Source organism: Acinonyx jubatus, chromosome X (genome assembly GCF_027475565.1).
Source record: "Acinonyx jubatus isolate Ajub_Pintada_27869175 chromosome X, VMU_Ajub_asm_v1.0, whole genome shotgun sequence".
Classification (NCBI taxonomy): domain Eukaryota; kingdom Metazoa; phylum Chordata; class Mammalia; order Carnivora; family Felidae; genus Acinonyx; species Acinonyx jubatus.
Genome location: NC_069389.1, coordinates 122,631,036 through 122,647,900, shown reverse-complemented (window position 1 = coordinate 122,647,900; position 16,865 = coordinate 122,631,036). Strand labels below are relative to the sequence as shown.

General features: G+C 57.2%; 1 protein-coding gene across 3 annotated transcripts in view; it reads right to left on the bottom strand.

The window, feature by feature from the left end:
• Window positions 1–185: 185 nt before the first annotated feature.
• Window positions 186–16,865, bottom strand: part of ATP2B3 (ATPase plasma membrane Ca2+ transporting 3) — a 62,184-nt gene continuing 45,504 nt past the window's right edge. The window contains exons 21-22 of one of the 3 annotated variants that reach the window (XM_027053336.2): window positions 13,552–13,638; window positions 186–2,964 (exon numbers count right to left, since the gene is read on the bottom strand). In XM_027053336.2, coding sequence (XP_026909137.1) covers window positions 2,644–2,964; window positions 13,552–13,638 — 408 coding nt within the window. In that variant the 3' untranslated portion in view covers window positions 186–2,643. Of the gene's footprint in view, window positions 2,965–13,484; window positions 13,639–16,865 lie in introns of all 3 variants that reach the window. The other 2 variants (XM_027053338.2, XM_027053337.2) reach the window with 2 other exon arrangements.

Genomic DNA, 16,865 nt, shown 5'->3' with positions numbered 1-16,865 from the left:
GCAGGCGAGCCCTTGCTGCCTCCCTGAAGGATTGGGGAGGTGGCCGCACACCTGGTCGGGGGGGGGGTGCTCTGCCTCCCCTGGAGCTCATCTCGGCCTGGCGAAGTGGATGCGGACGCCTCCTTTGCATTCCGGATGACAATTCCCGAAAAACTAACAAATTACACACGTTACCCAGACTGGGACTGTAGGAGGCTTTCATTTTTTTTTTTTTTTTAATACATGGAAATTTCAGACTATTCTTTAAATTAGGAAATTCAACTACAGACTTTAAGTTATGATGCATCTGGTCTTCCTCATTAAGATAATTTTCGTTCATCTTTATAACAGGCAGATAAAAATGGAAAACGTATTTAATAACTGAACACAGTTGACCAAGCCATTCCGTATAATACGCTTTATAGAGACGGGCTTCCTGATGAGACAGGTGCCTCGGCCTGAAGACCGTACAGAAAGCAGAGCAACACTCCGAGGTCACGGCGCCCCTTTTCTGAACCCCACACCCGGGGGAAAGGCAACCTGGGGACTAAACAATCGACACGTACCGTAGGCAACTTTGTACAGCAGCAGTGAGGGTTTTTTGGACTCTATAGTGACCATTAGTTCTACTGATGTGTCTATAACAGAGAATGAAAAGATTTCCAATTTTATTTCTAGTTTCAGAACACACAGACCCTCAACAGATTGAGTTGCCCTTTTTTTGTTGTCGGTTAAACAAGGACATTAGGGAACAATTTACAAATGGGTAACATTCTCAATGTGCCCTTTGGAATAAAGGGATGGCTTTAAGTTATCTGTAGCTGGCATTTTCAGTGGGATTTTCTTTTCTAACCGAAATTCCTTTGCCCGAGATTTGACTACTCCCGCTCAGGGGTGACGCAGCATTCCTGTTAGCGGTGGGAATGGCGACCTCAGTGCTCACGGACGCGGGTGGAGGTGAGACGTCCCCTGCCCGTGGGCCTAGGACAGGGCGCGTGCTGCGAGCCAGCCTTGCCAGCCACCCACACCGGCGGTTCCCATTCCTTCTCGCCTCCCTCCGCTCGTGGCTGGCCCTCAGCGGCTCAGCCCCAGGCCCAAGTGGTAGGCACATGCACCTGAACTGCCTCTCTGCAAAACACGAGACACGTGAACTCAGAAGGTAAAGGGACCTCTGCTTGTTCTGGTCAGTGCGCGTTCAGGGGGAAACTGAGGCTTGCACGAGGCATGCCCACACTGCAAGGAGAGGCTCCCGAGGGAACCGTCTGGGAGCCCAGGCCCAGCTCTCCCACGTGCAGACGGGGTGCTCAGCCGGCATGGCGAGGCTGGCCTCCTCAGCCTTCCCTGCCCGTGAGAGAGAGTGCCAGGTGTGATCGCAGCGACAGCGACGAGGTGCCATTGCTCCCAGGGGCTTCGCTGCCACATCTGCTTCCCCCACGTCACTGTAGGTGGCTGCCTTTGTGGGTCACAGTTGTCCTTGAAGGAGAAGATCCGGGTCGGAAGAGTGCTTTGGCGGGCGATGACCGAGAACTTGCTCCAGCCACTCGACAGACACCTCGGTACAACTTCTCGGTTGCGGTCATTTCAGCTCCTCTTGGGTTTTGATGGTACCTCTTCCTCTGCCGCTTTTTGCCTCACTCTTGCTGCTCGCCCCACCCCCCACCTCTGGCCCTGGCTCTCCTGGGGCTGCTCCAGGAATTCTGGGTTCTCCCAAGGCATCAGCGAGGCAGGGGGTGGTGCTTCATGCTGTTGACGTAGGGGTGCGGACAAAGAAAGCCCACCAGCCAGAATCCAGGACTTGGAGTTGAAACCAGTCGAAACCGAAAGCAAAAGTCCCCTTTCCAGCCCCTGGAGGGGATCTTTCTCATCAATACTTTGGTATTTTCCTTTTAAATAAAAAATTCCATTGCAAGGGTTTTGTTTTGTTTTGTTTTCCTCTATAGGCAGGGGTCTCAAAGTGCAACATCCTCGGGAACTGTGCGGGGAGGAAGGGCTGGGATGGAGAACGGAGGCTGGGCGGAAAGTGGGGGGCAGCGAGGGGGGGGCAAGCCACCAAAAAGATATTCTTGCAGTCTAGTTCCCTGAAAAAAAACCTGTCACAATAAATAATGAGATTTCAAAATGAAAACACCCGATAAGAGGAATGGAAATTCATGCTGATAAATAGCTCCTTATTCTTTAAATATGCATCTGGTCATATAGGTACGTATATGTCTATACGCACGCTCATATCTATGCACACGCACACACATACGGACTGCACATGTGTCCCGGGGAACGGGCGCTTGGTGGCGCTGGTACACCCGCAGGCAGCTCCCAGCGGTGGGCGGTCCGGGCTGGGCATTCTTCCAGGCCCTGCAGGGCTCTCCCTAGGGTGCCGCCGAGCTCCCAGCGAACGGGCCCCTGCCCCACCACACAGCCCAGACAGCGACCCATCTGGCGGAGTTGTAGTGTCCGTTAAAAAAAAAAAAATGCTTCGATAGAAAAAAGGGAAACACAGCTCTTGTCACTCTCTAGTTTCTCCCTCTTCGTCTTCAGTCCCGGGTAGGAAGCCTTGGATGGATCGGCTTCCCGCAAGCGCCGTCGGGGCACCATCCTCCTTGCAGGCCTGCGCCATCCCGCCCGAGCGCGCGTGCGTGTGGTGTGCGCGTGCTGAGAGCGGGTCCCCTAGAGGGACGTCTCCACGCTGTGGAGCGGGCTCCCAGGTCTGGAAGAAAACACTGACGAGGTAGCTGACTTGGTGCCGTGCGTGGTCAGGTAGATGCCGCTGTCTATGGCGTTGTTGTTCTGGTTGGGGGACGGGGGCGGGGGGGCCCGCAGGCGCTCCTCGTTCTCGTCCACGTCCGTGTCATCGATGAGTGGGATGTTGTGGGTGTAGTCATTGATCAGAAACTCGGGCGTCGCCATGAAGTTATGAATGGAGGTCTTGGATTCCGGTTTCTCCAGGCCTTCATAGAGCGAGCTACGGAACGCTTTCACCACCCGGATCTGGAGTGGAAGGTGCAAGGACAGGGGCGCGAGGGGGGAGCAGGAAGACAGGGAAGGGAGAAAGGATGGAAGGAAAGGAGGAGGGGAGGAAGGAAGGAGGGAAGGAAAGGAGGGAAGGAAGGAGGGAGGGAAGGGGGGAGGGAAGGAGGGAAAGAAGCAGGGAAGGAAGGAGGGAAAGAAGGAGGGAAGGAAGGAGGAGAGGAAGGAAGGAGGGAAGGAAGGAAGGAGGGAAGGAAGGAAGGAAGGAAGGAAGGAAGGAAGGAAGGAAGGAGATAGTCAATGGCTGGCTAATGCTGGCAAATTCCACCCACACCAATAGCACAAGGTCACCGTTGACAAATAGCCATCCATTGGAATGGAACAACAGGCAGCTCTGTGTGGTTGCAGTAAGGGTGTTCGGGTTTGGGGCTATGTCTCATCAACTGATCCATATGCGGGACAAAGGGTGGTAGCTTTCTCTAGGCTGACCTGTGCACATATTTTGGAACTCACGAGTGGCAAATGCCTGGGACTCTTAGCTGTTAACCCCCTTTCCCAGCTCCAGGAGCGGGCAGGACTGGCTTAGGTGGCCCCCGGGCCCTCTGCCAAATCTGAATTCCAACTTGGTAGAACAAAAAGATGATTCGAAAAAGGGAGAATGGTAGAGAGTGGACTCCCCACTTTCTCTTACCAGAAAGTCTCAAGAACTTTCTGGTAAGAGAAAGTCCCCAGCCTATGGTCACATTGCCAGCCTTCCTCAAATGGGTCACCCTCCCCAGCTTCTCTATAGATCTCTTCCTCTCTCCCGCCAGCTCTCGGAACTGTAACCAGCACAAACCGTGCCTGGACCCACGTGGCCATCAGTCTTCCTGCTGCTAAGCGCACTGGCTACTTTTGTGTCTCCATCTCGGGGCCACTCAACACAGCTGACTGCCCCGCTTCCTGGAAAGCCCTCCTGGTTTCCCTGACATTGCCACCGCGTGACCCTCCTCCTACCTCCCTGACTGCTCTGGCCCTGTCTCCTCCACTTCTCCTTCCTCTGTCCCATGGTGCCCGAGAGCCCCGGCCTGGCACCGGTCCTCCTCCCCTCTATTCAAACGCCCAGGCCCACCTCTTCGCCGGGGACTCATCTGGCTACAATCAGAGACTGTGGCCCCGGCGTCTCCTCAGAGCTCCAGGCGCAAGAGCCTGCCGGTCTCCCATCTGGAGGCATCCAAGACTGAAAATGGGCCCCGCTTTGAATTTGCACCCACCAAACCTATCCTGCTGGGAGGCCCTGACCTACCGAGATGGTTCCTCAAGCCTCCTTACAACCCTCCTGGCCTGTGGCTGATTGGGTGGTCATTTCTCTTCAAGGACTTCTGCCTGTGCGTCTCCTGCCCTTGTTCCTGGCTGCTCCACTGGCATTTGCAGACCTCAGATCAGCATAACTCCCCGCAGGGAAGCACATCCCACAATGCCCTGATCCCTGGCTACCGTGGCCCTCGGCCCCAGCTGGGCTCAGCCACCTCCTACAGGCTCGTGCTCCCAGAATTACCCCGTCGTCTCTTCAGTCCCACCTGCACTTAGATGCGTGCTCAAATATCCTCACAGAGCTGCTGCCTCTCTTTGTTCCCTCCCTGGCCCCCCACCCTGGGCTCCCTCTGGGTTCTAGAAGCCAGAGTCGACCTCTGTTGGACAGAGGGAAGGCCTCTGCAGGGCCCCGCGTGAGCCAGCTGGCCTTGTGCTGAGATGGGGAAGCCAGCTCCTTCCTATGTGAGTGGCTGGACACAACATCGGTTGTAACATCATTTCCAGGTCAAAGGTTCTAGGATTTGGTTTTCTTGGTTTAGACGAGGTGTCGGCAAACTGGGGCCCAAGGGCTAACCCTGGCCCTCGGCTTGGGTTTATAAATACAATTTTACTGGCACACAACTACGCCCATTCATTTCTGCATGGTTCGTGGGGGTCTTCGAGATCATAGGACAGAGTTGGGTAGTGGCGACAGAGACCTGGCTTGCAAAGTAAAAATAATTACTCTAAGGTCCTATATAGGAGAAGTTTGCTGCCCCCTAGTTTAGACCATGAATCACACCGCTGACAATGAGTCTCCTTCAACCCTCCAGCGTCTGGAACCCAGGACTGTCACTGCTTGGCCAAGCACAATTTAAATCAATTTAAACCAGTTGAATCTCAGTCATTTGAGTGCAAAAATAATCAGCCAAAGAGCTCCGTAAAATTGGAATTTTCTAACTCCAGATCTTAAGTCTGGTTAGGATTTTCTTCGAATTTGGTGAAGTCACATCTTTTGGATTACAGATGGCCAACTATTTGCACTCAGTTCCTTAGTTCCCCCAGACTGGCTCCTGAGAAAGGGCTAACACAGAAATTGAGGTGAGCATCATTTGACGTTTTTAATGAAAAGAAATAGAATTCAGTTTTTGGAGTCACGGCAGATGTGGACTCATTATTTGGGCCTTTCCTGGTGCCAGAACTATGGGAGAGCTACCGGGACGTTTATTGGCGGCTACCTGGCAGTGGTGGAGAAAGGAGAGTAAGCTGGATCCCACTGCCCTTGACCCTGGGGGCCTTTGTGGTAAGTTTTCCTGCAATGATCTGATGACCTGGGCTACACTCTTTCCTCTAGCTGAGCTCCTCCCCTCATTTGGATCTGGGTCAAGTGATCAGGCCAGAGCCCTGCTGAGACCCATCCCAGGTCTCCCTGCACCTGGCTGAACTCCATCGTCTCTGCCCAAAAAGGGCAGCCAGCCCTTCCCTCTTCAGCTTCTGCGGCTCTGGAATGTTCCTTCAGGGTGCTCCTCCCAGGTATAACCAGACTCACTTTAATGACTGTCTTGTCGCTAGCCTTGTTTGCGGCCTATCAACAGAGTGCAGCCTCGAGCAGTCACTCAATCACCAACAGGGGGTGCCAGGGCCGCTGGCCAAACTCACGGTTGGGGCTCGTGGGGCTCCTGGCCTCCCGAGTCTCTTCTGGCCTTCCTACAGGTCCCACTTCCCCGCATTCCCATCCTGGGCTGTTAACAAGTCACTGGTATTGGTGTTACGATGGGGTGTTTTCAGGCCACCCAACACTGAAGAACACAGTCACTTCCTGGGACACTGGTTTGGTGACAGCCAGCAGTGTCGAAGAGAGGCCTGCCCTAGAGACCCGAGGTCACCCACGGGGGCTTGACCACATCGCCACAGCCGACTTCAGGACCGCTCACCAAGAGCGACCATGGCTGAGCAGAAACGGTGCCCTTCCCCTCGGGCTGCCTCAGGCTACTCTCCCGACCTGGGACCATCAGGTCGCCTCTCCATCTCTACCACTCCCAAGGGGACCTTGCCACCCTCAAGGCTGTCAGTGCCACCGACAGCCCACACGCTGCAGTGACACCATATCTCCCCTTTGAACCACCTCCGCCTATGGCTGCAGCCAGCGTGCACCCCTTCTCAGCATGCACTGCTCCACCTCCCCTGGGATGGCCGAGGGCTCTACCGGACTGAAGGAGGCTCAGGAGGGCCCTCGGCCTTGGCCCTGTCAGCCCTGGTCTTCCGGTTCTAGTGCCGGGCTCCTTCGAAACCACAGAGGCACCTCGACCCCCGACCCCTGACCCCCGACCCCAGCGTCCTACAGCAGCATGCCCCGTAGCCCCCAGTCCCCCAACCCCTTCACGGCGGAAGCCCCTCTATCTCCACTGCTGTTGCCACACCTGCAGGGCCCTGGGGGCCCCTTGGGACTCAAGCCCCCAAGGGCAGAGACTCCGACTGCCTGGTCTCTTGATCTCTCCCTGGCTCTTGCCTGTGTGGCTGCCATCCCCGGGGTGCCTTGCAGCCTCCCTCCTCTCCGACTATTGAGTCAGGCCCTGCCCTCCCAGCCTGGCTGGTGTCGGGACTCCGAGCATCACAGCAGGTGAAGGAGCTGCTCTGGGTCCACTCCGTGCAGTGTGGGAATTCACTGAACTGAACCCCCCGAAACTCCATTTTGCTGAGGGCTAATCTGAAAGTAAAAGACGTGAAAGCACTTTCCAGTAAACTTGACTCCTAGGGCTACAGCCAAGGTGCCTGGGAAGGCCGAGGAGGATCAGGTCGGGCTGGGGCTGGAGGGCTCTCCCGTACCTTCCTGTCTCACCCCAACCGAGACCCCGCCCCCCCGCCAATTTCCTGACATCCGAGAGCCAGCCAGCTTGCTCCTGCACTGCCTGGGTACCCCGCCCCAGGCCCTGCACCCACTCACGGATGTTGCCTCCTCCCTCGACTAGCGTACTCATTTGTCTCTCTTAAAAGAGACCCTGTCTTGGCGCCGCGGTCCCCTCTGGATGCTGGCAATGGCCGCTTCTCGCCTCACCCCCTGCTCCCCAGGTACCTCCCCAGCTGGGCACCCAGCACTCCCCATGCCACATCCCCGCTTCCTGGCTGGGTACGGGTGTGCAGGGTCTCCGTCCGCCCCCACCCCCCTCACATCTGGGGGCCCCAGGGCTCATCTTGGGACCTTTTCTCTTCATCTACACCAGCACACTTCCCAGGTGCTCGAATCTGCCATGGCCCTAAGTTCCATCTGTCTTCTAATGAGTGCCGCGTCCCTATCTCCAGACTGTGGGCTCCGGCTGCTACTTTAGCTTCACCCACCCCACGCCTCCTCCCTGGTCTTCCTGCCAGTGCCCTTGACCTCTACCGTCTATTCTCTGCATGGCAGCCCAAGCAATCTTTTCAAATAAGAGCCCGAACAAGTCACATCCTCCACTGGTCTAAACCCTTCTGTAGCCGCACCTCCTGCAAAGTCAGGGCCTGCCTCGGGCCGTTTTCTTTCTCATCCTTCTTTTCCAGCCTCAGCTTCTTGGCTCTTCCGTGAAGAACACTGGCACACCCCTGCCTCAGGGCCTGTGCACAAGCTCTTCCCCACTGAGCCTCAAGGCTCCCCCTCACCCTCCGTCTCCTTGCCGTAGCCCCCTGAAGACAGGGCTCCGTCTGATTCACGAGCTCCCCAGCTCCCAGCACCCAGCACAGCGCCTGCACCCAGCAAGGGCTCAGAGAGTGGGCAACCCTGCCGAAAGTCTTCTCCAGCAACATTACACCTGCCCTTTCGCCTGCCTAGACTGTTCTGCCAGACTGTCCTGTGCTGGCCTTTTCTCTTTATTCAGAACCCGGCTCACACATACATCCTTCTAGAAGCTGTCCCGGACACTTAGCATAAGCTTACTTCTCTGTTCCTTGCTGTCCGCCGCCCGCCCCGACATGTGAGTGCTGGCCTGCCTTTACCTGAACCGTGAGCTCCACTAGTGGGGACAGGGCGGGTGATGGCCCAAACTCACAGCGCCACGCCAGCCACATAGAGCCAAAGCAGAAGGGATGCTTATGTCAGACTCTGCAACAGCACTATGCTACTGATGGATGCTTGGGGTGCGAGCAGAGGGGCTGAAGGTCAAGGCTGAAAGTGGGGCAAAGTGGATGGACTCCGCTTTTGTTTTGACCTTCAATCGCTCAAGTTTGCAATGCAGGTGGTGATGGGGGCAGAGTAGGGATGCGAACACTGGGAGGCAAGGGGAGGCCTGAGGGAGCACCCGCCCCATTAAAGAAATGCACAAAGGGAATGAAAAGAAAAGAAGAGAAGAGAAAAACAAAAGCAAAGGCTCCAGAACGATGATGACAACAGTAACAACAGAAACTGCGTTTGACAACCTTCTGGCCTTTTCTCCTCTGTGCTGTGGGACAAGCAGGCCCCAGATGGGGAGGGGTCCTCATGCTCTCCGCCCTCCACTTCTGTCTCACTGCTGCTCCTGCAAAGCCCTCCCGCCCACCCCCTGCCCGCCACATGCTTGATGGACATGCCTGTCTCTGTGCCAGCCACTAATCCAGAACCTTCTGTGGGAGGGAGGGGACTTTCTGCTCTCCTGGCATTCAAGCTCTGGGTTTATGGCAAACTCTGAGCAGAGCAGCTGGGGAGAGCCAGGGGAAATGCTTTCCAAGTACTTTGGGGTTCCCAGGTCCCAAACCATCCCTGCAGGCATGAGGGTGAATCGTGACTTGAAAGCGACACAAAGAGGTGTGGGGCGACATACCCACAGTTGAAGAGGAAGGTTCCCTTTCCTCACCAAGGAATTAAGAAACTTGAACTCCAGAGCTGGCCCTCCCACTGATGGACCGGACCCCAAACCAAAGGCAGGGCTCTGTGTATGTGAGCAAGTCAGACATGCTAGCGGCTGGCGACTTTCGTGAAGGTCACCTCCCATCCTGTGTGCGTGCATCTGTGCCCAGGACTGGGAGAGTCCAGACTCACGCTGCCGATGTCAACAAGCCGTGGCACTGAGGTGACCCAGGTACGGTGGGTCCCCGGCCTTTCGGGGGGTGGGCCTTGCCTCTCATCCTGGCCGTGGCCAGGTGCAGGGCCTCAAAGAAGTCTCTTGAGCTCCCTGGGCCCTAGCCCCCAGCCCTGGGAGTCGGCCTGGAAGTGCCCACTGGGGAGGGCCTAGGAGCAGGGGTCCTGGGGTCTGCCTTGGGCTGTGAGCTGGCTGGTACTGTATGAATTGCCTGGAAGGTCCTTCCCTGGGGTGGGGCCCATGCTTGCAGGAAGGGCTCGTGCAGGACAGGGTGATACCAGTCCTAGTGTGGAAACAACACTGTCAAATAGCTGAGAAGAAATGCCAGTACACTGTCCCCAGAAACCCAAGGGGAGAGAGAGACTTGGCTTGAAATGGACGGACTGCCTGAGAAAGGAGCAAACTCCAGCAGACGAAGCTGTGCTCGCTTTGCGGGGCTCCTTCCTCTATGGGGCTGGCTCGATTCCTCAGGCCCCAGAAGGGCGTGTGCAAGGAAATCGTGGGGGCTTACCCGGCATCAGCATTGCCAAGTTGGATGCAAGGCTTTCATGTTGCAAAGGCAATTAAAATAAAGCAACTGCTATGATCTCTTTCAGGCTAGGTTCATCTGAACTAAAGAGCCCTGAGGGAGCTCTTCAAGGCCACATGTGGCCAAACTCACTGCCCGCCTCTGCGCCTTCCGCCCGGCTGGGTCAGGAGCCGTATCGTGAAGCACTGTAGCAATAAACGTTCGAGTATAGAGACCCAGTGCTGCTGCAGGGGACAGGATTTGGAAAGTGTGGCTGGGGAGGTGGGGGGGGGGGTGGCTAGGGTGTGTCCGTGTCTCCGCTCACACCTGGAGGCAGCCGTCTGGCACCCGGCTTGCTGCTGGGTAGTAAACGTGGGTGAACCCTATATACCATCTGGGGCCGTGGCTTGGACCCTCACATGCAGCCAGGGTGTGACACCGAGCCTCTGGCATTAGTGTGTGAGCGGGGAGGAGCTGGGGTGACCGGCATCCCAGCAGGGGATAGGATTTCCCTCCCGGCTGGTTTCCTTAAGACCGAAAGCGGTTATTAACGGATGCGCTTTCTGGAGCCACTCACAGGGGCTGGCCTCCAGCCCACGGCTGAGGTCCCGTGAAATGAGGTGGACGCCATGGAGGGCAGATGCCACACCCCAGGTTGAGAATGAGCATTGTGTGTGGCTCAGGGAGGGCGGCTGGGTGCGGGAAGCCTGGGGGGGGGGCGGGGTCAGAGGTCGGCTAGAAGGTTGAGGGGGTGAGGCTGTGGGTGTGCTGAACTCCGAGGGTCTCTGCGTCTCTAACTCTCCCTGGTCACCCCTCTAGGGGCTCTCCTTTCCCTCGCCCCGGGGACTTTCTCTGGCTGCCTCTGGCCTGGGTGCCATGTGCTGGGACCCGTGTCGGTGAGCGCAGCCACCTATCACTGTGGCCCTCGGGCTCTTTGTACACAACCCGCACTGGGCCTTCTAAGGCCCGGAGGGCCTCAGGTTCTCAGTGGAAGTGCTGTCAGACCAGAGGCCTTGCTCCAGCATGTGGGATAAGGGCCAGGCTGGCCGGGCGGTGGGTGATAGATGTCCCATCAGAGCTGGGGTTCTGCTCAGGAAAACCCTATAGCCTGCGCCCACAGCACCTTCTAGAATGCTCGGCTAGGAGCTCTGCTGTGGTCTGTGCCTCGCCTTCCTTCCGGTGAGTTCCAAGAGAGGGTGGGGACCTGTGTCTAGTCACTTTTTTCGCTGCCGCCACCACCGGGCCTTTCCCTGGTTTGCACAATGAGGGTGCTGGGCTTAATGGTTTCTCTAGGCCCTCAGAGAGTTCCAAACCAATCTGCCACGCAGTGGTGATGGCAGGAGGTGGTGTTGGTTGGTGGCTTCCAGAAGCAGGCATGTCCCCTGGTGTTGCCTGGTCCTCCAACCAGCATCTTCCTCCACAGTGGGGTCCTTTCTGAGGTGCTGCTGCTCAACTGGGATGGGCTGGGACATTGGGATCCCCTTGCTATCACACCAGCACCCTCCTCAGACAGGCACTAGTTAGATGCCCCTGGAGTAGCTCAGGACCAGGGGGAGGGGTGGTGTCTTTCGCACTGTTCTTACCAGGCACTGCTGGGCTCCCAGCGGTGGGAAGACGGGGGTGACAGATGGCTGCAGAAGGACGGAAGGTGCTAGGAAGAGGAGAGAAAGAGGCTCCCACCAGGGAGGAAGCCCAAGGAATCCAGAGGGAGCCAAGAGACAGCAGGCCTCGCCAGGATCCTGGAGGGGAGGCCCAGGCTGGCCCTGGAGCAGAACAAGGCCAGAGGTGTGGAGAAGGCCTGAGGGGCATGAGGAGTGGGGGCTGTGTCGGCTGCCTCCCCTGCCTCAAGTCAACAGACAGATGGACGGACAGACAGACAGAGAGGAAGTACAGACAGAGATGGCAAAGAAACACGTGGAAAAAAGTCACGGGTGAGGAAGGGACAGGGGCAGGTCAGTATGTGCCCCTTCGGCAGACCACGCCCCCTCTTGTCCCTTCATTTCCAGGAAGAACGTGCGCTGTCCTAGCCTTGCCCTAGCTGGTGCTCCCCGGGGAGGCTGAGTACCGTTTCTATCCTCGGTTGACTGGAGGTAGCTGAGCCCCGTGCAGACTTGTCTGGGTGGACTGGTAGTGAGACCCTTCTGGGACAAGGCTGGAGCTTTCCAGCCTGTCTGTGATGGCTGTTGGCCAATGTCTGTGGCCCGGGTGGGGGGCCCAGTGAGTGTGCAAGGGAGCCGGAGGCGTGTGTGTCCTGTGGTTCGGGGGTGGGGTGTGTGCGTGCACGCACATGTACGTGCTGTTTCCGAAGGGGACCACATGGTCCAGCGGGGTCTGGTGCGGCCCACATCCCTTCCTTAAAGGGCAGAGTGGCCTGAAACGACAGTTTGAGCAAGAGGAGGGATGCCCCCCCACTGGGGACCTCTCACCAGTTCCTAAAAAAACAAAACAAAACAAAAAAGCGAAGAAAATGCAAAAAGAAAAAAAGAGAAAAGACAAGACAAAAGGCAAAAGGCAAAGAGAAGAAATCAAGCAAAAAGAAAAATGCCAGAGTCTGGTGAGGGAAAAAGGCACGGTTAACAGCTCCCGTCTGTGGGGAAGTGATGTGTTCACGGAGGTGAGAGTTGCCGGGTTTCACTGGAAGGAAAGGAAAGAGGTAGCATCGAACCATCCCAGCAGGGGCTCTGGGCCCATACTTGAAAGTTTACTGCTTGGTTTTTGAGATGAGTCTGTTACAAAAGCAGGTGGCCGTGGCCAGGAGCAGAGACGTTCCCTGCATTCTCTCTCATTAGGGAAACCATGGGGCGGTGGGTTCTAAGAGCTTTCCCTTCGTCTTTGTAAAAAGATACCAGCAGACATGGAAGTTTCTATCTCTTTACGACAGCCCCTGGGTTCTCTTGAAAACGTGACTAGCATGGTGGGGACGTTTCACTGGAACATGTAGGAAGGAATCTACCTGTCCCGGCTTCTTGGAGGAAGGAGGAGAGAGAATGTGGACGAGACCACGTTAAGACCTTCCAATCCTGACGCCTGTTTGGAAAGAGCAAAGGTGCCTTGGGAACAAAAGGGACACGTGGCAGAGTGCGGGCTGGGGGTGTGAGGATGACTCCTGTTTGAGGAACCCCTCAGACGCCTCGCATACGGGCAGCTCAGGGCCAAGGCCTACAGGGCAGGTAGCACCCGAGCAGAAGCAGTCGGCCACCACTGAGCCCACCTGGGGACACGTGACAGCGGCCTCCCGAAGCCCACCTCAGGTGCACTGCCTTTGGAAACCACCTCCAGGAGAGTTCTGGAAGCTGTCAGTTTAGTCCCAAGTAGGTGGGCCGGATTATTCTGTTGCGAACGATGCCGGAAAGGCACTCGCCTCCCCCTGCGGCCCTGCGAGGCGGTCCCGAGCCTCCCTTTGGCTGCCCCGCAGAACACTGACCAAGGCCCCATCCTGCCACCGGACGCCACCCGAAGCGGCCCAAGTTCGTGAAGAACCATTGGCAGATGCAGACAAGTTCAAGAAAAGCAAACCAACGACAGGAGGAACGAACAGCGAACAACCAAACAAGGCAAAGAACAGAAGGTCCGGCAGGGCCATGGATTCAGTACATTTCATAAGAGGATATGGCTTTGGAGACACACACCGTCTGGGCGGAAAGGACTGGACGGGGAAAAAAGAGAAGGAAGAGTTGGGGAGGCTTTTGCTCCCCCAGAGATGCCATTTATGAGAGAAAAGGGGACTCAAGACTCACTCCCAGCGGCACTGGTGGGATTGGCAGCAGAGAGAATTACGTGAGTAGGGGTAGAAAGATTGGTTACGTCATGGAGCTGGCTGAGGACTGAAGACCGCCGGCGCACAGCACCCTGAAATGAACCGCTTCTCTTGAAGGTACTCACTACCTCCATCTGTGGGAGAGAAAATGAGATAAAGTTTGGCTTGCACTGCGGTCCCGGCTACCGCACGGGGGTGGGGTTGGGTGAGGGCAGGGGCCACACTGGGTACACGAATGGTGACAGGAGGCGGCATCTAGGCCGCCCCGCCCCCTTGGAGCTGACAGCGCTTCGGACGGGGCCGGGGTCACGTGGTCACGGCTGGGGCCAGCCTCCGTGTCCTCCACCGAGAGAGGGTTTGCTGAGCAAATGATTAGCACTCAGAAGACCGGGGGTGGGGGGGGGGGCGCGCGGCAAGCCTTTGCAGAAAGAGCCACTCGCAGTCACCAGCCGCTCTTTGCGAGCCACTTGTCAACAAATACCTGGGTCTGGCAGTCCTTTGAGATCCCAGATCACTGGTTCTCCACCCCCTTTTCTGCCCCAATATACCTGAGGGGTAGGACTCGCTCCACTCCCCGCTCCCATTAGGACAAGGCTCCCTGTGGCAGTGCTCGTGGTTGGTGCCGGGACCGGGGCCTTCCCCGAATGCCCTTTGTTTACGTTTCTCTAAGCAACAGACGCTTACTGCTTCTCTGCCCTGCCCTGCCCTGCCCTGCCCGGAGGCTCAATCTCTTCAGAGTGATGGAGGCGGGCGCCCCTGGGGGAGCCTCCGTGAAAGGAAAGGATTTAAAATGCAAAATCACTTGCTTTCTTTTATCAGACTCCTTTCTGCAGAGCCACTGGCCCGGCAGGAGGGAGAGCAAAGAGACTGAAGTGTCCCGGGAGCAGAGATGGCTTTTATTTGCAGCCCCCTCCCCCTTAGGCTTCCTAGGGGTCAAAAGGGATGTGGGTCTAAGGGAAATGACAACCATGGGGTGAACTCACTAGGAGTCCTAGTGTCTTCTGACTTCCCGACCCCCATCTCTGACTGGCGAGCGGGCCTGGGGGTGACTCAGACCTGAGACCTGTGACTGAGTGGCCACAGTGAATGTTTCCCCATCCGGAGACCGTGTGCCTAAGTTCTGGGAGGGCAGGCCAACGTGGCACACCTTTGGTTGCCCCTTTGGGAATGCCTTCTGGGGGTGGGGGTGGGGTGGGGAGATGGGTGTGTGTGCAGATCTTTGGCCTTAGAAGGTGGATCTGATTTCTGGAAAGTGCCATACAGTTCACTGGCTGCCTACTCCGGGCCCAGAGCAGGAGGCCCTGTGCCACACCCAAGCCCTGCGGTGGCTTTGTGGTGGCCCCTAGGCTCGGCAGGGAGTCTGACAGGGGGCCAGGCTTCTGGGAAGAAGGCAGCTTGAGTGCTCGCACATGAAGATGTGCATCATTTCAAGCCCTACACGCGCGGTGGAAAAAGACTTTTGTCCCATACTCTGCCCCCGAGCTCCCTCCTCCCCCATGCCCCCCGCCCCCAACACACCCCGCTCGTGAGCAGGGCGACCTCACTGCCAGGGCTGAGACCCGTGCGTAACGCACACTGAGTGGCCACAGGGGGCTGGCACAGTGTGTCTAGTGTGCCCCGATGACCTGAAGGAAGATGGCCCATGATGTGATGCACTCTTAACTGCAGCCAGGGCGATGAGGCAAGGAAAAGAAGTCTTTTCTGCCTCTGATTGGACCCCTCTCCTCACGGTGTCCGGATGGGATGATGGTGTCAATCAAAATACCTCACAATTGCCCCCCCCCCCGCCCTCCCAAAACCCAGTTGCTGCTGAAGCTTCTCGTTGGTTTATAATGGAATGTGAAATGGACCACGTCGTGAGTGCTTCGAGAAGCTCCGTGTTCTGGGTTTCAAGGACTCTTTTTGATGCCGGAATGACCCCCCCTGTCTGGTGCAGTAATATGTTAGTATGGAATGGTGGTGAGAGCAGGTAGCAGGTTACAAAATGCCTTCACTTAGCAAAGCTGTGCTGGCCCCCAAACCCTGCAGCTCCGTTGTTTGCAAAATCCAGAAATCTAGGCATGTCTCCCTTGGCTGGGGGCACCTACACGCTGGGGCGCTTTATGTCTGTCCTTCAAGCAGGTATTTTGAATCAAAAAGAACAGATGCTCTTAAAAAGTTAGCTCAAGTAGCGGATTGGCTTAGCATTCTTGAGGAGGGTGGTGAATCGGATGTGACAAAGGGACGATCCTGTGGAGCAGTGAGGGGCTCTCTGGAAAGGACACGGAATATGCTAGGGGATGGGGGAGGGACGCTGTCACTGGGTGACCTTGGGCAAGTCCCTTCTCTCTGGGCGCCCCCCCCCCCCCATTGCATCATGTTTGAAGTAGGGACCTGACTGGCCAGTGTCTACTTGGGCAGTGACTCCCAGGCTCTGACTGAGGAGACCCGCCCGACCAGCCAGGAAGCGGTGGCAGGACTCAGAGCCCACAGGCGCACGGAAGGCACAGACACACACCAGTCGGGCACCACTGAGCCCCCCCACCCCACCGCCCTCTGCCATGCCTCACGACCTGGACTCCTGCTTCTCCACTGGAGAAGCCCCTTGCATTCCTGGGGAGCTCCTTAAACCGGAATTATTTGGGGCCACCTCACCCAGCCCTACGATATCCCAAGCCCTGGGGGCAGTCCAGAAGTCTGCAGCTTTGGAAAGTTCCCTGGGGCATTCTGCTCCTCACTGATTCCAGTGCCCTGGGCACGCGAGGGCCTATGGGGGCGGGAGAGAGTGGTGGTCTCTGGGCTGCTGCCGGATGAGGGGGGCCCCCCGAGGGAACACAGCGGCAGCTGGGGAGGCCTGGGGCCCAGATCGTGGCCGGCATGGAGGCACAGCGAGTGCACATCTGGAAAAGCAGCAGGGGTTACAAGGGACACAGGGTGTGTGGGGTGATGCCAAGAGGCAGGGGCCTGAAGGCCATGGTCAGGACTCTGGACTTGACCCTTAAGACCAGAAGAGAGGCTACACTGGCCACGGCGGGGCAGGGGGCAAGCTAGCTGAATGAAGGTGGGAGCAGCGGGCAGGAGGCTGAGAGCTTGTGGCTGGAGCTGAGGCTGGGTCCTGCGGAAGAAAGAAGTAGGGGGCCCTGAGGCTGAGCCCCGGGAGACTTCTGGGGACCGTATGGGAATAGCAGGCAAGCTGTGTGTATGGGGAGCCTCAGGCCGGGGGCAGGGTAGGCACCGGCTGCCGAGGGCGCTTTGGGTGGGGTGCGTGAAAGATTCCTTGGGATGAGCTTGTGGTGATGTGTGACAGACTGGAGGCAGACACAGGGCAGAGGTGTGGTCTGAAGCCATTCCCCAGGCCCAGGGGCCCGCGGCAGGAGTGCGG